General features: G+C 40.0%; 1 protein-coding gene across 5 annotated transcripts; it reads left to right on the top strand.

Annotated features, from left to right (window-relative positions):
- Positions 1-68: 68 nt before the first annotated feature.
- RB195_008867 (uncharacterized protein) lies at positions 69-19973 on the top strand (the record flags this gene model as incomplete). 5 transcript variants are annotated; one of them, XM_064195580.1, is made up of 40 exons in its annotated part: positions 69-103; positions 614-794; positions 852-935; positions 1246-1359; positions 1518-1667; positions 2249-2416; positions 2488-2594; positions 2659-2785; positions 4286-4420; positions 4475-4608; positions 4725-4851; positions 4922-5146; positions 6697-6876; positions 6972-7108; positions 7164-7308; positions 7386-7545; positions 7867-7921; positions 7982-8041; positions 8101-8238; positions 8294-8398; positions 9126-9168; positions 9250-9261; positions 10156-10243; positions 11017-11108; positions 11678-11758; positions 11837-11911; positions 11970-12032; positions 12090-12206; positions 12260-12340; positions 12471-12536; positions 12833-12886; positions 12996-13085; positions 14536-14740; positions 14821-14936; positions 14994-15092; positions 15883-15953; positions 16024-16108; positions 18045-18359; positions 18578-18901; positions 19902-19973. In XM_064195580.1, the coding sequence occupies 40 exons, from the start codon at positions 69-71 to the stop codon at positions 19971-19973; spliced, it is 4716 nt and encodes a 1571-aa protein (XP_064046723.1). The 5 variants fall into 5 exon arrangements, with proteins under 5 accessions (XP_064046723.1, XP_064046726.1, XP_064046724.1 ...); XM_064195581.1 differs by having other exon boundaries at positions 10978-11108; XM_064195579.1 differs by lacking the exon at positions 69-103 and adding an exon at positions 484-551 and having other exon boundaries at positions 10978-11108.
- Positions 19974-20604: the final 631 nt, after the last annotated feature.

Raw genomic sequence — 20604 nt, 5'->3', positions numbered from 1 at the left:
TCCTTGAAAAGAAAGTCGAGTTGGGAGTTCGTATGATGAACGTCAATCAAATTAGTACGGATAGTTGAATGAGTCAGTCGTTTGGTAAACCACCGGGTAGAAGGTAAGAATGCTCCAATCCACTTAAAAGTGCAGTGACTCAGGAGAACGTAGCAAATAACGTCGTCAAGATAGGCACCGGGCACGGGTGGTCCACGGTACGACGGCCACTCCTCCCTACGTGGGTGGGCCCGTACGGCGGACCGAGCTCGAACTACGCGTGGATCGCGAATCGATCGGATCGCGTGTGGGCGGCGATCGAAGGGAGCGGGGGGGGACTGAACTGACCATCGATGACGTCACTCGGCGCCCGCCGCACAGCGTGCACAAACGTCTGATAGTCAGCCAACGACCGCATATTTCGCTGCGTATCAAAAGTAGTAAATTCTCATTTTCGCGTTGCTGTCGCGAATCGTGCGGGTGTACGGTGTCGTTCGGTCCTCAATGTGTTTCGTTCATGAAGAATCTTATGAAAACTTGAGAACATCGTGGCCCTTTCTAAGAGCCTCCGTGTAGTCGTTGATAATGTGCTTATCGATTTATGTGTCGTGGATTACGTGCTTCCTGTGTTTAGGTGCTCACCCTCCTGTGATACGAGATCTGCTGACCCCGGTGGAATGGCACTCGATCTCGGAGGGAATAAGAAGAAACAAAATGATAAGAGCAAGTATTCAATAGTTGAGCTTTCGTTATTCAAGCCCGGAAAGAAGAAGTATTCTGAGTTCGACTATGAGGAGATTAGAAAGAAACAGCTGGTTTGTACTCTTTCTAGCTAGTTTAATTCACTGTTTTGATCCTATCAAAGTCTTCAGAAGGAGGATGATTCAAGTGGTGACGATGAGCGATTCCATGACCGGGAGGCTCTGGAAATAGTGAAACGACTGGAAGCTAAATATGTAGGTCTTTTGTTAATAATCTATTTTGTAAGAATCGAATACAACATTTTTGATGTGATGAACGTTTCGCTTTTATTTCATTCGATCAATAATGAAAGTGAAAGTGAAATTTTCCGAGCAACGAGATCCCCCACATTTGGCGGCGCAGCGTTGTTGACAGGAGAAATTTAGCATGATTTATTATTTGAATTGATTTGATTGACTTGATATTTGAATATTGATTGGATTGATTTCTGCGAACAAATAATATGCAAATACGTTGTGTTTTCCTTTTGTTGTTGCAGCTTTGTATAGAACATGAAAATTCCAGGGCGGTAAGAAGGACAAGAAAGGTCGCAAGCTTCGATTTGGAAATGAAGATGACTATATGGATAAAAGAGCTGGCTATGACTTGGACGATGACTTTATCGACGATTCAGAAGCGGTGAACATTTCTTCAACTGTTATTTCTGTTAGAACTCAAACTGTTCACCTCCAGCACATTTTAATCTTAACCCTACGTTGAGGAACTCACTGCTTCCTTTCGCAGGTCCCTCCTCACGTTAATTTTGCTTTCGGTATATTGAGCCTGGTTTTTTTCAGTATGATGAGCTCATTCCGTCTACAATGGACACCTTGCAAGGCGGTTTCTACGTTAATCGAGGGAAGTTAGAGTTTAGAACAAGACAGGAAGAAGTGAACGACTCGGATATATCAGACGTGGAAGAAGCTCCTCAGCAGAAGAAGGGAACTGTAAGTGTTCTACTTTTATCTAAGGTTTACTTTTTTCGAATGTGCAACGTAGCAGTAATCTGACCAAATATCGTTCCAGTGGTGGTAAACCACGATGGACAAGTGGTATTTTCACCCTGTTGGATAGTAAGAAAAGTTCGTGTAAACAAAGAAACACCTCCATTCCATACCGCAGTCCCAACTTTTCGACAGAGCTCTTATTGATCTAAAATTGGAGCTCTGAGGTTCAAGAATTAACCTTCGGGACAGCTCTTTTCTGTGACTCAAATGCTCACACTGAAACTCATAGTTACCACTTCATACTGTTTACTCCCACTTCTACCTCTTTGGTACTTTTCTCTCTTGAGACACCGAAGGTGAACCCGTTACGGTCATATTCAGTTATGACCTTTTTTTTGCAAACTTGTTACTCATCAACGAATGGATGTGACAGTACGACTGTAATCGGGAATTGTTCATGAACGCATTTCGAGCAGAAAAAAAAGACACATTAACTGAACTATAGGACTATACTGTTTTTGGTATTCATCCAGTGTTTGGGAAGGGCTCCTCCACTAATCAGATGGTCTGAGTTATTTCAGAAGCGGGTTGTGGTATCGAGTGATGATGAAATGGAAGTTGTTGAAGAAACTGTTGTATCCAGTGCTATGGCCAGCACAAGTGGTGCGAAAACCACATCGGATGCTCCAGCTCCCGTTCCTATCGCACCAAAACCGCGTATGGTCGGTGCTCCACCCACGAAAGTTAGAGTGGGTGCCATATTCATCTGCTTCTTACTGTTCTTTAGCGCTGATTTTTATGTTTCTCTTTTTTTTTACAGAGAATTGCTTTGGGAGAGTCGGCTAATCAACGTGCCGCGAACGCTATTAAGAAACGCCTTGTTGGAATGCCACCCACGTTACTTAAGCGTAAAGTCCTTCAAACAGCGTAGGTTTTCTTATTTTATTTTTTTTTTGATTCAAAATGCTTTCACGTCACACTGTATTTGAAGTGTAACACGGAAAGAGAATGAAATGTCCGATTTCCTTCGTTCGATGGCCGGCGGCGACGTACCTATGGACGACGACATTGTCGAAGTAGTTGCATCAACATCAACTCAGCTTCCAACAACGAGCAAGGTCTGTTATTCGGGAACGAATTTCAACTTTCTATTCTAAAGATTATTGATTTCACACCCAGCAAAACAAAATCCGCTGCCGGATGTTTCAGATCTCTTTCATGAATTCCGCTTCCTACTGTCTCTTCCCTTTTTTCATTTCATCCACTTGTAGGGAACGAAAATTGAGATCTTATTCGAATCTTCTACTAGCTAAAGCCACAGTCGTAAAGGGAACATCAGTCTCAGTTGTTCTGTTATAATCACTTTTAATTTTCTTGAAGTGATTTCCTTCAATCGATTGGTTCGATGACTGGAAGAAGTTAAATTATAAAGTTACTGACATCAAAATGCATATAATCGTTCAATTTTCTTATAGTTCTTCTAAGATGGCATTAATTTTACGAACTTATTACTTCACACGGGATATTTCTACTCCAAAACACCGCGTTTATATTTTGATATTTTCCTTGGATTTTCAGGCTTTTAACGCTAGGTGGATTTTTACTGGTAACTTAGTCAACAGAAGTCGACTGATCAATCACTAAATAATAGAATAACAAAAGAATGTTATTTGTTATAAAGTGTACTGACTGTTTTTTTCTTCATGCTGTTTTCCGCTATTTCTTAACGTGACAACGGTTGAAATTGTATCCAATTGACTTTTCGAATTCTTTCATTCTTTCCCCTACAAAATCGTTATTCTGTGTACTAATTTCTCTTTTGTGGTCTTTCCGTCCTTTTGCTTTTTTCTTTGCAGCTTTGAGAGTTCAGTCGTATGTTGCAGCTTTGAAAGAACCTCTTTCTTTCCAACTTGCACGCATTATTGATCGGCCCCTTCATGTTATGCTGCGTTGCTGAGCTTGTCGGAGTTTTTCCAAGCAACTCATAAATGCAAGTTAGCGCAATAGATGGGGGTGGATCAAAGAAAATTGCTAGGCACACTGCTCTTTCAAACACTTTTCGAAGGAAATTGAGGTGTGTATTGGTATGCCGTGCACCGTGAGGTCAAGTCAAAACAGCAAACATATGTTGCGTATTTATTGCTGTTTAGCGCTGAGGTCTTTTGTTTCAGAAGCAACGGGGGTCGTTTTTAAGCACTACGTCCGACTTTATTTTTCGAATAATACTGGTTACCAACATCACTAAATATATTTAAATTTTGGAAATAGGAATTTAATTGCACCAGGAATCTCCTACTGTGTGTAGTTCTCAAATTTCTCAGAAATAGCACAGAATTTTATCCGGGCATCAGAGTTATAGCTCCATGTTTCACGAAAATTCAAAATGTGCGGTTATATCCTTTCCTCATATTTTTTTTTGCCACCGAATGTGAATTCTAAGTTGCGAGACCAAAACATCTCCAAAGTTATTTAATAGAAGCTATAAGCGAGAATTTAGAAATTTTCGGATTATTATTTACATGCACAAATTTGCTAGCAGAAAGTAGATCTCATATCATTTCTCAAATAGATATATTTTTGACGATTTCTATTTTTATTATTTGTTTCATTTTCTGCAGTGTCCTGAGAAACCGTTGGCTAGTGATGTAGCATCTTCGGCTTCAACCTCAACCGCTCTCACCCCTGCACAAAATGGTACCTCGACGAACAATGGCGACACTAATGGTTCAACTTCGATTGTTCCCTCCTCTCCGGTAAGTTGGTCAGCCTTCATCTGCGCTACCGATTAGTACGACTCCTCTGTTTAGAAGAAGAAACCATTGGCTCCTATGACTGACACGTTGTCAAGTATGATAGAAGAGTTCAAGCGATGCACAAACAATCTCGCATTACCGGGACAGAAGAAACGCCTTCAGAACATTCACGTCGATATGGTTATTGCGTAAGTTGGAAAACTAGTGTGATATCCTTAGTTTCCGGTCTCTTAAATGGAATTCCTTTCAGCGAACTTGTATTCTCATTCCGTTAATATGATTGAAATATCTCTTATTCTTTTAGGATAGAAGAGCAATGTCTGAAAGATGGCTATTCGGTTCATGAAAAAGCACGTGTGGCGCATTCTTTGGCGGACTACTGTGGAATCCAGAAAAACTCGTTATATGCTCGTTGTATCAAGCGAAGAGACGTTAGTGTTGCCCGGCCTTTTTTTGCCTGTTTCTTAAAGTAACGATCTCTTGAAAGTAGTGCCGTTCTAGGAACATAAAAATGGAGCACCGAATCTTGCATTTCTTGGAAAATCTACTGGTGGAGGAGTTGGAACCTCTACAACCTCGGTGTTCAACAAAAGTGCGACCTCAACTACTGCAACACCTTCTACTGTGAAGACTGTTCCAACAGCTGTAACTCCAACAACCAGCAAAGCTGCAACTACAACTGCTCCTGCCGCTCCTTCTGTTGCACCTGTTAAAACAACAACAACAGTAAGCGTTCTCATTATTTGAAGTTTGAGCAGGTAGTTTCCTCCTCGTCCGACACATAGTGCTCATCTGTTATCCTTGATTATGCTTTCATTACTCACTGTATTCTGTTTTATTCACTGGCACAAATGGCGCATCAGGAAAGAAGAGCAAAAAAAGAAACACTTTATGTCTGAATTAGAACATTTTTAAAAAGGGAAGCCGAACTTCTTGTCAATGGAACCCGGGGAGACGTTTTCCACTCGGATAACATTCAGAATATGTCGTTCTCTCACTTCGGAAAGTGAGGAATGTTTTTATGCCATCTGTACACCCAATCCAGGACGCTTGACATTGATTAATTAATCCACATATCAGGGTTCGGACGACCAACTTAGCCAAAAGGAAAAAGAGTACTAAAGGAGTATATCGATACTTCTCAAATACTGCAACTTTCATCTCACATCTTCTGTTGAAGTTAAAAATTTCTTCAAGAACAGTTCATAATGTGTAGATTATACCATTAGAGGTTTCTTATCTCAGACAAAAATCAGTCCATCTGCAAGGGGTTCTTGATTTTCTCAGCAATCATGCAATAACTTCCTTGATGCTTATTTCTGATTTTCTTTTTTTCACTGCTATGATTCCGTCCGTTTCTTCCAGATTCAATTTACAACGATTAGACTAATGGGTACTTTTGTTATTCTTTTTTACTAAGCCTCACTTCTTGCACACGTGATGACAAGGATCAATAATGATAGACTTCTTTACTTATTCCGTTGGTTTTTTTTTTTTGATCGAATCCTGAGAACAACGTTTCAATACACTCTTCTGCACCTCATTCTAGGGTTTTCCATGTTGCTTAGCATTTTAAATATTTGTTCTAGTTCCTGAAGATTAGAAATTCCTTCCATCATTCCCCTTGTGAGCGGCAACGTATTCGACTTCAATTCAGAATAGTCTGAGATTTATGAGGGGTTGACTTGCGGGGGTCAGCCGGTGTATCGGTTCAGTTTTTTTCTACCCTCTTAGCAGTTCTGGTAACAATAATGAACCACTGAAGGGTAAAAAGTTTGGTGGAGTTAGGACGGTTTTGAACCAGTTTAGAACCCACCTGTTCAGTCGCAGCGAAATTCGAAGCGAAAAATGCAAAATTTACATTAAATTAAAATTTAAAGTTAAAATTTAAAATTAAGAATTTAAATTTATCAGTTTGATGTGAGAATAGCCCAATATTCCATCAATTATCGAAGCGGGATTTTTACTAAGCTTTCATCAGTAATCTTTGCGCCGGAAAAGAATGTTTGGAGCGAATGAACTGATAAACTTGGGACTTTATTAATATTTGCACATATGCACATATCAGCAGTGGATACAGGTGACAAATTGTGTCCACTGCTGACTTGTTGTAAGAACAGACAAAAAAATTTCTCATACTCTCTCTACAGTCTAAGATGACGCTAGTTCAAGAGCATCTATCCTTCTATTTAGATTTTATACAGGAGAGGAGTCTCTTGCTCTAGTTCAGAATCTTATTTTGAGGTGTTTCAGGTCCTCATTGCTCTATTTTTCAGGCACAAACACCGTCCAGCACTTCTGCTCCGTCTTCTTCGGTGAATCCCCCGACAAAACCCACCGTGGTTGTACCGCCTCCGGCAGCACCGTCCTCTTCTTGTCCAGCAAGCTCAAAACCGCCGTCAACATCCACGTCGCCGCCAAAGCCTAGCTCGTCGTGGACGAATCAAAAGAAATTAGTACGTCGAATTTTATCGATTTTGTTTGGCGATACTGTTTTTTTGTTTGCTCTGGAACTGTTTGGACTAGTTTTTGCACTGTTTTCTTTTTACAGGCAGCCCAATCAATGATCACAAACGTTGCGGGTCTTGCTGCTTTCAAGGGACGCGTCGGCGAGTTGCAAGAAATCTTAAGAAAAGTCGCCAACGAAACCATCACGTATGAGGACTTTGTTAAATGGCACGACTTGAGGTCTCTAGCCTCTCCTCATAACCAATAATTTCTCTGTTTTAATAGATTTTTTTAGTATGAAGACGGTGCCTGCCAAAAGTTCTGGTGAGCAGAAACATCCCGTGAATGGATTGGCTAGACCAAATTCCTCAAATTCCAACACTGCTAAGGTGACTGGTCACGGAAGCAGTGGAACAAAAGAGTCGTCAGCTGTTCCACCGGTTGGTTTTCGTTGATTTTTCTTTTGCATTCTTCCGTAACATTATCCATATGCTTTATGTGAAATCTAATTTTGCAGACAAAGACGAGTACAAATGTAGTAGCAGCTCCGGTGAAACGCACAACTCTCGCTCAAGCAATGGCAACGTCGAGTACGCCATCTCGTGTGCGGCCGTTAACACTTAGTAGTAATCAAATAGCGGAAAAGTTTGAAGCTGATAAACAGGATACCATCCGAGGTGCGTTTGATTGTATGGAGTTCAGTCAGTTTCTTCGTCAGTTTAGTTCCTTCTACACATTTTGTAATTCTTTTCGTGAAACTGAGCATATTGTATTTTACTTCACAATAGGCGCTAGTAAAACACTGCAATAACGATAATGTCATCTGTGAGGTAATGCCTCGACTTCCTTTCTTTATCTCATTAGGTGTTTTCGACAAAAATTCCTGTCATTGTGGTTTTTTTTTTGTGGAAAACAAAGAAAGAGGCAAAGAAATAAAGTTCGTTTGTATTTTATACGTTCACATCGAGCTTTTTTTTTTACAATCCATGTATTTACAGCTATCTCCATAGCCATTGAAAACAGCAAAACCGCTTACAAAAAGAAATGTGATGCGTAAGTTTCAATTGCCGAAAATTTATCATCCAAAGTAATGAGTCACAGTAACCAATTCAGGGCTGGCGCTGCAGGAAAACCTGTTCCAAGATATGAATTTCTGTGGACTGAGAACTTGGCGTTAGTTCCTAGCAATTATCTCGTTGCACATTCCATCAGAAACTCAATTTGGTTTTCAGGAAAGCGCTGAGAACTCAACTCGATCTGTACTGGTCGGTGATTTTGGGGTCAGATAGCTTCGCCCACGCGACAGAGGGAATTGTGACCATCTTCGCAAAGGAAATTTATCCACTATTCCGTGGCGAGATCAAACTAAGGTTACTGTTTACTATCTTTTTAATAATTCTGATTTAACGAACGAATGTTCTTCAGTCGCTTAATTGTGGAATACACGAGGCGGAGCCCAGAAAAGGCGTTCCTACTAGCGAGTCCGAGTATTCAAAGGTTGCTGAAGGACGATGGTGTCGATCTAAACAAGTATGATTTTGATTTGGTTTTGATTACATACGCGTCTCTATTGTTGTGGAACGTTCTCTGCTGCAATAAAACCATAGTGTCTGCTTGCGTCGCTATCATGTAAGATAGCGAGGAGCAATTTGCGATTCTCCACCTGGATACCGAGATAACGAAACTTTTTTATATCTATAATGACAGTTTTAGACGGTATTTGTTCTTTATGAGGCTTTCATAGATTTTAGATAATATAGTCAGTTTATAAGAAGCAAGTTTAGTTCAGCAAAAAGTTGTGACTATGACATTTGGTCTTTATAAGAACAATTTATTTCGGGAGATTCCTAGTGATCTTTCGTTGACTGATATTTAACAGTATTTTTGCGGTTCCCCATCACTACTGTAGTTTCCTTTGCTTACAGAGTTTGCTTATTTTGAGGGTAAACTTCACTACGGTCAACTTTCTTCAACTTTTTGTTACCAGTCACGAAGCACAATATTATCCAATGTTGTGCTTTTGACCAGTACTTCTAACTCAGAATTTGAAATATTTACGTGTGTGTGTAATGCCGTATCTATGATTATGAGATTTTTGGAGGTTTTTTTTTTGTTTTTAGTGATTCTTCGTTGCATTTCTGAAGCGCATCTTTTGATGTACCTGCGGTTTTTTCTGTAGTGGTTCTTTTTTTTTTGATAAAATCAAAGATTATAGTAGCGTTATTATCATATTCATTCTAAATTGTACACATTTCAGCATCACAGTCATCACCAAGAAGGAGAAAACTGACGCTGACTCTGTAAGAATTTCTCTGCACTTCTTTTCAGACTATTCTAGAAAGATTTTTTGTGCTATTTATATTCTTCTGTCAACTTTTCAGACTGCTTCGAAGGTAAAATCTTCTCGTTCAATTACAACGGTCTTACCTGTTAGGTCGTCTTCTGACGACATACAGGTAATTGCAATCAAATCTGCGCCGTCCGTACCGTCGTGTGTGCTGCCGAAGAATCCATTAGCTCAAAAGAATCCTCACAAATGATTAGCTTTACACACAATTGCCTCACTCTTAATTTTCTTGTGTTCCTAATGTTGGTTACTGCCAAAGAAAAGTACTTTCGAGGGTTCACAACGATTCTCTTCTCTTCGAAACATCGCCATACATGTATTCTGTTGCCATTTTATGCGTTCTGGTAGCTTTTACGTGTGTTCTTAGCATGTCACATCTTCCGAAGAAATGATTGTTAATCATTGTTGGTTATTCACTTCTAATTCTTTTTTTTCTGTGAATTTCTCATCTACCGTTTGTAAAATCGTGGGTCATTAGTGAAAATCAGAGATTTTTCTAAAGCTTTCCTTTAATGCGCGTTTTTTTTTTGGCGCCTTTCAGAGGTCCTTTTGCTCGGCTTACACTTTCGGTGTTTGGTGATGGTTGCATGGTGTGCTTAGCTTTCCATTAGTACTGTTTTATAAAAATTCGACTATACTGTGATTATCCAGGTGAATAAAGCATGTTCTGCACCTGTTCACCATTGCTTTTACTATCTGCTGTAGGTAAGACTCTTACCTCTGAGTTGTTAACGCTGGCACCACATTGGGTTTGGTTCTGACCTTGATTGAGTATTCTTTTTAATCCCTTTCCTTGCAACTAACATTTGCTTATGGTTATTAGCGGTATTAGCTACTTTCCTCTTTTTTTTTGCATTTATTAATCGTCACAAGACCTCATTGTAAAAGCAGTCAAGAGATGTATAGTGATTTAATTCTATTATTAGTCACCTCTTTTTAGAGTTGCTCGTCCCAAGATGATGCTGATGTGGTTGCTGTTGAGCCCAGCACATCCAACGCCAACACTTCTAATGGGGATATCGCTGCTGGTAACTTATTCCTTCATCGTTGGACTTTTTTTTAAAATTTGCACTTCAAATTTGGATTACTCTCTGCTACAACAATCGCTTTTAAAAGAATAAAAGGGTTGTTCTGTAGGTTTTAGGTGTGAGAAATTCGCTCGAATAGTAGACAGGATAAAAAGTGGGGGAATCAGTTTTCTTTAGACGGGTAGCTTTTACTCGCTTATTATATAACTTTTGTTTTTTTTTTTTGGAGTTTGTTAGAATGGGAAGAAAATTTGCAGGAATAACGATGTTTTGATCCTTTACATTTATGTTGTTGATGCTTTGTATTTTCGTGTTTTCATGAAATTTTATTCTTTGAGTAACCATAAATATGCATCATACTTCCTCTTTTTCTATCTTTCCGGAATGATCACATGTAACTTACAGATTATTTCTGTTTCTGATTCTCCTGCACCTTTTAGTTAGCTTCCAGTGCAGTGCATTTTTGAGAAGAAGGTGAAACCAAAAGAAAAGGCGCTTTTATTTGTCTAAGTTAAATTGACTTCAACTGAAACAAGTTTTATAACTGTGAATTGCAACTGTCCGTTACATTAACAATACTAAATGTGAATTAACATGTTTCTTCCCACAATAGAAGCGGTGAAAGCTTCAGCTTTTCTCAAATATATTACTAAGATAACTTCGAATAAATAGATGCTAGACTTCGCATTCTTTTCACTTATTAACATTGATATTGATATTTCTTTTAATTTTAGCTTCGTCTCCATCCACATCATTTACCCCGTCGCTTTCAGCTGCAGCAACATCAGCATTGGCAGCCTCTAGTCAGGCGGTGGCTGCTCTCAATGGAATGGGATTGACAATGACGCCTACTCAGATTGCTGAGGTATTTTTTTCAGCTTGGAAGCATTCTTATAGTAACGTTTAAAAAATCTCGATCCCTTTCACTTTCTCTTTGGCTGTAAGTGATGAAACTTCAACAGGAATCATGGATTGATCCATCGAAGCAAATAACTTTTTGCAGTGAAGTATCTAAGTTCATTTCGAAGGTCTCGAGTTTCTCTCCTTTGAAACTTAAAGAATAGCAGCTAGAGATTTGTGGATTTCCTTTAATAGAATGTTTTTTCAAAAGAAACTTTTTTCTAATCTAAACTATAGTCGGGTCTAAACGACATGAAACACGGAGTTGCGTAAAGGGCTGCGCTCGAAGCAGCGTGGTGGAACGTATCGGTTGGGATCGAGGAGGTCCCCATGCTAACATCAATCATCGCTGCAGTTCCCGATAGTCCCACCTCGGTCCCAACCGCTACCTCACCCGCGTCTTGACCTTACTACACGCTGAATTGAATACTGGCAACGTAGATAGCTGACATTTTGAACAGATGCTTTCAACTGACTTACCAAAAGCAGCCCAGAGCATTAATTTGGAAAGAATTTTGTTATCATTATTTCCAGTTGACAGCAGCTATGCAACAATTGAGTACTCTCACGACTGATCCTCAAAAACTACTAGTTCTTCAACAAACGTTAATGATGGTCAGTTTATATTTTCTTTTTTTTTTTGTGATTTCGTCATAATCGTTGAGTTGCTGTCTTAGTCTTGATTTGTCTTAGCAAGTAATGACGCATAACCAAGTTGAAGCAAAGCGAAAACAGGAAGAAGAGAAGAAGAAAGAGGAAGAAAGAAAGGTTGGTATTTATGCATTTGTATTACCGATTACTTGTATTTGACGCCGTCATGTTCCAGAGAAAGATCGAAGAAGAGAAAGAAGCAAAGAGAAGAGCGAAAGAGGAGGAGAAGTTGAAACTTGTCTGTTCATTTACTACCTTATATAATCAGAAGATTAAAATCATTGTTATTTTTAAGATAGCCCAGAAAAAGGCATTGGCTCAGTGTGCTAAAGAGAAAGCTTTAGAGGAGAAACGGTTACGTTTAGAAGAGGAAAAGAAACAGAAACTAGCAGAGAAAGCACGAAAAGCTGAAGTAAGCTTTATGCAGCCGGTTGTGGATTTGATCTTAATTGTTTTCGTGTTCAGGAGGAGCGAGAAAAACGGTTGCAGGAGCAGGCGGAGAAGGAGCGGTTAATGAGGGAAGAACGAGAACGGCAGGCAAGAGAGGTATTCTGCTTTTTTTTTGCTTTCGTAATGTTTTCTTTGTTGCTTTCTATCTTATGAAACTTCAGATCTCTTGTTTACTACAGTAAATATGTTGCTTGTTGTTTTGTTCTTCCAGAGATTCAAATTTCAGGAAGCTGAAAGGAAAAAGAAAGAAGAAGAGGAGCGAGAACGACTTGAGCAAATCCGTGTGAAAGTTGTAGGTTTTTGAAATGTTGTCTAATCTGACTTTGGTGGTTGGGAAGAGGTTATTTCAAACTCGAAACGGCATTTGTCAGTGGCAATCCATTACTTGTGGAATACGAGCCATTTATTACATTTACACTTTGAAGTGAAATAAATTTACATTGTCACAAACTTCTTTCACACTATTCTTGTTCGAGCGCCGCTGATGAATGTTGCCTTCCTTCGTTTCATTTGTCCAAGCATGTAATTCTCCACTAACACAGTACGCCATTAATGTGAATGTCTGTGATGTGTTTGGCACCCTTTCAGGAGGAGGAGAAAGCCAGAGAGCTGGAGAAACAACGTCAAGCTCAGCTCCGGGAGGTATAGATAATTTACTTGTTATTTGAGTAACTGTAGTCCGTGTGTTAGCATGCCACTGCTGAGCATTGTCTCTGTAAAGCGCGAATGCTTTTTTGTGATTCAAATCCAGGAAGAGGAAAAAGCGGCTCAGCTATTGGAGGAGGAGATTTTACTGGATGATCCCAGTGAAGTTCCGCCTGAACGGAAGCTAGAGCTTGAGGTAAATACCTTTGAATTTTCCATCCTTTATTTATTTTTTATTAGTTGTTAATTGGACTTTAACCTTATGAATGATTATTAGCAATGCATTGCATGTCTTATTTTTGTATAGTCATCGTTCGTCATTTCTGCAAAGAACTACACCTTATCCATGTTAAAACTGCATGTTCGAAAGCACAAATAAACGTAGCTGTTTCAAAACGAAAGTGACAACGAGTACGGCTTCTTAAAAAAAACCTGCTTTCCTCCTTCTTTGGAATCTGTTACAATTTTTAATGCTTTAAAAAACTTCATCACCACACATATAAAATGTTGCAAACTGGTATGAAGTTAGTAGGCCAGATCACTTAGACATAGAGCCTAGGATCTTTGCCGATGCGTTAGTAGTACTGTTGCGTTACACTACCAGCATTTTGCCTAGGGGTAAATCAATCACTGAGCTGGACTCACTTTGAGAAAATTTTCTGGCGGACAACTCTAAATAGAGATTCGTTTAAGTCAGCTGATTTTATATTTAAGGAATTAGTGCTTTGTGGTGAACTAGAAAAAATTTCACTAATTTAAAAAGTGAAATGAAGTAGAGTTCACTCTAACTTACTCATGAAATAGTAAGATGTTGTTGGAATTTCTTAAACTCGGGTGAGATTTGTTGACATTTCTAATTGGAAATCTCGTTCATCCTCATGGCTTGTAGTTTGCTGAGGTTTCTAATGGACAGCATCAATCGCTTACTGTTCATGAAACTACTCATATTATTCGTCCGCTACGACACAGAAAAGACAACGCAGAAATTCGTCCGCTACGACGTTGTGTTGTTTCAAATTCAAACAATTGAAGTGATTTACGTGATATTCTCGAAAAAAAATCTTAAAATTTTCTTTTTTCTGTTGTTTTCACGGTTTCTGCTGTTTTAACTAGATTTGTGTGACTTCTAAACAAATTCGTTCACAGAAACCTCGTTCCTTCGCCCCGGCATAACGAAGACTTGACGCTTTTTTTGATAAGCCCAATCCACCCACTTTTAACCTTGATAATTAAAAAAGTTTTCGTTTGCTCGCTCTCGTTTTTGTTTGCTCGCGTGATAGGATCGTACAATCACACTTCTTACTGCTAGCGTTTTTTTTTCGTCTTTACAATTGAATTCTATATTCGCGGATAACATTAATTTCAAGTAAAGTTGATTTGTTTCTGCTCTTTGATATAAATTTGAGGTCGGATTTTGCTGAGTAGTCCGCCAGTTGAAATGTAGAGGAAAATTTTTGACGTTTTTTTTTTTGGTTCTGACAATAGACGACGTTTGCAATAAAACAAGAAAACTAATTAGCCTCTTATTTGTTGTTTTAAACTGGGAAAAACATTACCTTCTTGTCATTTATGGTCAGTTTATAGTATAGCGGATACAAAAATTCTCGTTTGCCCTTACATTGAAGCCACCTTTCTACATTTTACAGGAGGAAGAACAAGCAGAATCGCTGCGAATCAAAAAGCAAGAAGAGCAACTAGCGGCAGTGCGAGCTGCTAATTTAGCTGCACAAGTTCAACAAACGCAAACAGCTCCAAGCTGTCAGCAGAAACCAAGTCCAGTAGCTCCACCGCCAATGACCACAGCAATACCCCCTGAGCAGAAACCGTTGGCAACCCCTCCCAAGCCAATGCGTAAGTTGTTTCTTCATTTATGTTCATTCTAAATATGAATTCCAGAGAGAGAGAGAGAGACTCACTTCACGTTGTTTTAGCCACCCCACCAACTGGTTTTCAAATGCCACCACAGTCGAATGTGATTAGGAGTCCAGTGACGACGACGATCCCTTCCAGTCCTCAGTATCCAAATCCCAGCAGCTACGGGTTCCCTGTAAGGCCCCTTTTCTTACTCAATTGGATGTATGTCCGAAACAATGAAGTTTTACAGAGTAGTCATGGTAGTGGCAGCGCTGTAATGATGTCGCCACAGTGTTTAACGCCAATGACACCTCCGTCCCACAGAAGCCCAGCATTCCATCAACAACAGGTTGGCTGCGCCATTACTGTCGTTTGCATGTTGGAGCACGATTTGTTATGAGTTATTGTTCACTTTAATTTTGTCATACATTCTTGTTCGTGTCTCGTTATATCGTTATATCTTGTTGTTCACAGGCCCGTTTATCATAGGGGCACACATACATTTGATGGACTTCGAAAACCTTGGTAATACTGTAGATGGATAAGCCGATATTTGTGTTGGATCAGACAATCGTTTTGCGCTTTCGAATTGAGGCCCAAACATCTGTTTTTGTCGAGATCTATGCACTAATGGATTACCAGGCCACGAAATAATTGTTTTCAGCAACCATCATGTTGCTGCTGCATTGCCCTTTGCAGGCATCGTTCTTTCCCTCTATTGCTTCCTTGCGACTGCCAAAAAAGGAAAATCCGCATACTCGTGGATAGAACCAGTTGCTTTGGGATGTTTGCGTGTAATGAGCGCACGAGCGGCTGTATCTAAAGTCGATTAAATCCAAACCTGTTCGAATGGTTTTCGTCCGTTTCTATTAAGCGTGAGGTGTCGTAATTTTCGAACAGGGTATGCGAAATTTGAAGGGTTTGCTCCTAGAGGTGTTTTGCATTACCCACTATTTTGAAGGTTGTACCTTCCTTCTTTTTTTCCCTTATCCTTGTCACGCTTGTAGACAGTTAATTCTGAATTGATTCTGAGTTAATTCTGAATTCTGATTCTGATGTGGAGAGAGTTTTAAGCAACATCCCCCAAAAACCCACTGTTTTCCTCTATTTCCGACGTCAAAAAGAAGCGCGCTCTTCAGGTGATTCAGTCTCCCCAGCAACATCAACCAGTTCAGTCTCCTTTATCTACCGGACCACATCAACACCAGATGTATTTTTTTTTTTTAAATTCTACACCACGGAAATAGCATAAGTGCTAAGATGAACTTGTAAATGTTCAGGGTAACTCAAAGATCACAACCGCAGTCCATGTCTTGTTCACAACAAACCACCCAGCATATACCACAAACAATCAGTTTTGATCCGGTGAGTGGGGATGTTAAATTCCACTAGGGATGAATAATATCATGATATGACGTTACGCAAGCAGAACTAATTGAAATTAGAAATTTAAAACAGGGCAGGAAGTGCCAAGTGCCGTGTTCCCTTCCCTCTCCAAGCGGCACCTGTTTTAGGACTGTATCGATGAGTGGGGCTATTGAGGCTTCCACTCCGATCCTGACCGCTCACCCTAACGCTTTGAGCTCTTTCGTTTACACAACTGCACCAAGCTTCACGTAGTTTTGATCTAACTATAATAATTGGATGACGATCTGTACATACGGCGGACGTACGCTTGCATCGGAAACGGCCATTGAGGATGTGATGATGCAAGCCAAGGAAATTAAAGGCATCATCCCACGACGAATCTGATGTGGTACGGATTTCAGGTGGAGTATTCGTATACGGGATAGTAGATTATAGAGAATTGGGTGATTCCGTCCATTTCTTGCTAATTAGCGTAAAAAACGGCCCGGAAGATACGGGTTCAGGCGTTCTGGCGCACTATTTTCCACGGGGAGTTCGACTGGAGCGCTCCAGCCTTGTGCGGCGCCGCATCTTCCGGGCCGTTTTTACGCTAATTAGCAAGAAATGGACGGAATCACCCTCTTCTCCATAATCTACTATCCCTTATAAGAATACTCCACCTGAAATCTGCACAACATCAGATTCGTGGGGTGATGCCTTTAAGTGCGACGTCGTCGGATGAGAGACGACACGCTGAGCACTGTACACGAAACCAGATTCTTAAGAACATGGGACAGTAGAGTTGTCCTTGTCAGCACGAGTTAACAGTCAACATCGATTCTCTTGTCCAACTTAACGACTCGAGTCGGACGTCTGCGGATGAGAAGATGCGGCTCATTGCCAGCTTTGAATATCTTCTCCACTTACTCATCAAGCTACGAATAAGAAGTCTGAACCTTCTATATGGATCTAGAGAAGTTCCACAGAGAAGACCATACCTTTTACAAGGTCACCTTTGGTGATTTCAAAGACAAAATTGGCCCAGAACGCCTGAAGAGCTTTGGATTGGGACCCAAGACCTAGAGTGGAACGAGCAGAGGAAGCTTTCCGAATTTATCATGGTGGCAAAAAACATTCATGGAAACGAATTTCAGAATCCCTCTTCTCTATGCTAGAAAGTGAGAGTTGCCCAATGGAGGTCACCATAACAACATAGAGCACGTTATCATCAGCAAGAGGGTTTGCTTGAGGAATGTGGCTGTTATACCAATGTTATGCAGGGGGTCAAACGACTGTCTCCTTCGAGGAAGGGCTTTCTCTTTAGATGGAAAGGAGAAAAAAGTCGAGAAGTTCGCAGAGTGAAATATCATTAACTGTGTCTTCTTCGTTTCACTAGCCGGGTTTTGGGAATATACTGCAAAAGGCAACATCGATGAGGAATATGAAGGGGTCGTAGAACACCTTCATGACTGCGCGAGGAAAGCATAATAAATATAGAATATAAAGCATGGATACCCTCACCACTTTAGATTTAATTTCGAACTTTTTTTTGTGGTAGCACCGTGATTGCATATCACCTCTTTGTCTGCACAGTCAATGTTTCGACATTGCCATAAGCCGATAACCAGCTAGGGCTTTCATTCTCCTGGCGTTGATAAATTAATGCCATTTTTGGTGGTATGAGGATACTCATACCGCCAAAAAAGCGATTGGCCCAGAAATCATTGTGTAGCTTACACCCGCGATTCCTCAGTGATTCTGAAAAGAAGACAAATGCACTGGTGCATGCCAAAGGGATTGATCAATGTGAAGCACCTTAACCTTTTATGTCGTCTGAAACGTTCCACAATCACAATTCTGCCTCAGCCATTTTGTCGTTTTTCACAACCTTTTCTGTTTTAGACATTAATGTGAAGTATATTGTTGTACGAATATCTCTCTCTCTCTCTTCTAGCAACCACCGCCTCCATTTGCTCAACCACAATCTCACTCTACTCCTCCACAGAGCAACTTTTGTTTTGGAATGCAGCAACAGCAGCAGCAACAACAACAACAACAACAAATTCAACCACAACGACCGTTGCAGCATCAACAACAAGCTCAAATGCATCAAGTAATGCAACAAAATCAACCTATGCAACAGACCATGCCGCAATCACAGTCAATGATGCATCAACAAATGCAACCACAACATCAATCACAACAAGTGCAACAGGTGCAGCAGCAACACCTACAACATCGACAAATGCAGCAACAAGCGCCACATACGGTAAGTGTTGGTTAAATAAAAAGATTTACTACAGTCGGGCGTGAACCCTGATGCAGCTGCCTAAGCTGATGGGAGTTGTGATCGAGCCAGGACCCTCGCTTGATGCAATCGGGCTGCGGCGTTGAATAAGGTCCCAACTTGATCGCAGCCGCTTACGCAACTGCACCAAGTTCCAGGTCGTTTAGACTGCGACTATACAGTAAGTAACATTGCTTTAGGGCGGACAATTCCAATCACAAATGACACAGCGCCCCCAACAAACAGTGGATCAACAGCAAATGTTAATCCAACAACAGCGGCAACGGGAGCTCTATTTGTTACAACAGCAGCAACAGCAAATTGCTGCCCAACGGCAACAACAACAACAACAACAACAACAATTGCAACAACAACAAATACAACAACAACAACAGCAAATGCAGCAGCAACAAATGCAGCAACAGCAACAAATGCAGCAGCAACAATCGTTTTCGATGCAGCAACAAAATCATTCCGCATATTTGATGCAGCATCAACAACAGCAAGGATTTCAAAACAATACGGTAAGTTCGTGTCTAGAAATATTTTAACATCAAACTCCTAAGAGTTAATTTTTTACTTCCCCTCACAACCTGTCTTCCTGTGATATTAACGTCATTAGTGGAATCAAAGTGTTGCTCATTTTGTAATATGAGCTCCAAAATGTTTAAACCTTTCTAATTTTTAAATGATGAAGAAATAATCGGCTATCAATTATTAAGTTGCAACATAGGTACCTTCCAATTTTTTTTTTAATGACGCTCTATTGTAAATAATCAAAAACTAACAGACCCGGAGGGGGCGGATGTAGTGTATCTGTTAGAGTTTCCGCTCCCTGCACAATCGATCGGAGGTTCCAATTTGCCCTAGAGCTCACCAAGCCTTTCATCCCTCCGGAGTCGATAAATTGGTACCAGACTTGTCCGAGAGGATAAAAACACTGACTGACACTTGACACTCCGGCTAGCCACCGCAAGTCACTGTTTAGGCCTAAACCTCAAACTTTTCTGAATTGAAGTGAACGTGGGGGCGCATCGCAAGGGGATAGCGGATATAATCTGTTCAATAGATCGATTGTCATACCGTCGACCCATTCATGTAGTAAGCATAAATCGGATACGAAAAAAAGGGCTAGTCTATCATCGATCTAGGAATTAGGTTCAACTTCTTTGCATTGATACATACGCTAATATACCTGGATATATTCTTTCCCTGAATAAGGTAGACGTTAAAAAATCACGGCACCGACCAAGGCTCGACATTCGCTCGCTTTCTACCTCCTCAACATTTTGTAGTGAGGATAAATCAGCCTAATATTTCTGGTCTCGTAGAGTTATTCTTATATTGGTCGATTGTCTAAATTTTCTCAATTGTTCGAATACTATTATATTTTCATAGATCACGTACTTTAATCACCGATTGCGTATAACAACTCATTTTTGCGCAGTTTCGGAATAAAAGTACTACTCATAGTAGTATGTCATGCTGAAATGTCGTTACTAGGAATAAAAGTGCTAATTTTAGCGTCAGCATCAAATGCAACAGATGATGGGTCAATATCCTCATCATCAGCAACAGAATCCGTTCGGATACTAGAAATGATTGATTGATAAAGGATAGCATCACTGGAGTTGTACTCCTACACCATTCATCATCAGGAAGGCTTTAATAGCAGCGGGCTTTTGTTAGGTACGAGATGTTGGCTTCGTCTACAGTAGGTTGCATGTTTACTGTAATTCTCAATTTTACTGTAGAATTCTAAGGCTAGTCGATGATTCACTTATTCAGAAGATATCTGTATAGTTCCCTTTTTTGCACGTTAGTTTTTCTTTTTCGTATTTAATAATTTTCTACGAGTTGCTGTGATTTCATGTGTATTTTGTAAAATCCTTCCTAGCATATGCATCTTTCTAAACATAATGGTTTCAATGTTATGCCGAAGACGAGTATTTCCAATTTGTACGAATTGTAGTCGCTCATGCTGTACATAGTAATTATTGATTGTTTAAGAAGAAAAAATTTGTGAGTTTGAACCTGCCGCATTGACTTTCGTTTTATCATTGTCATTTTCCCATTTCATGCATTATCCGATTGTATTTTTATTTTTTGGGACTATTTTTTTTTCTTCTAGAGATGAATGTTCTCAATATGAAATTTAATTCAGGTGTGGAAATGTGAAAACATCGTGTTAGATTTTTTTGGTGTGATAGGGAATTACGGACAAAAT

Source organism: Necator americanus, chromosome III (genome assembly GCF_031761385.1).
Source record: "Necator americanus strain Aroian chromosome III, whole genome shotgun sequence".
Taxonomy (NCBI): Eukaryota; Metazoa; Nematoda; class Chromadorea; order Rhabditida; family Ancylostomatidae; genus Necator; species Necator americanus.
This window is presented reverse-complemented; position numbering and strand designations above follow the sequence as displayed.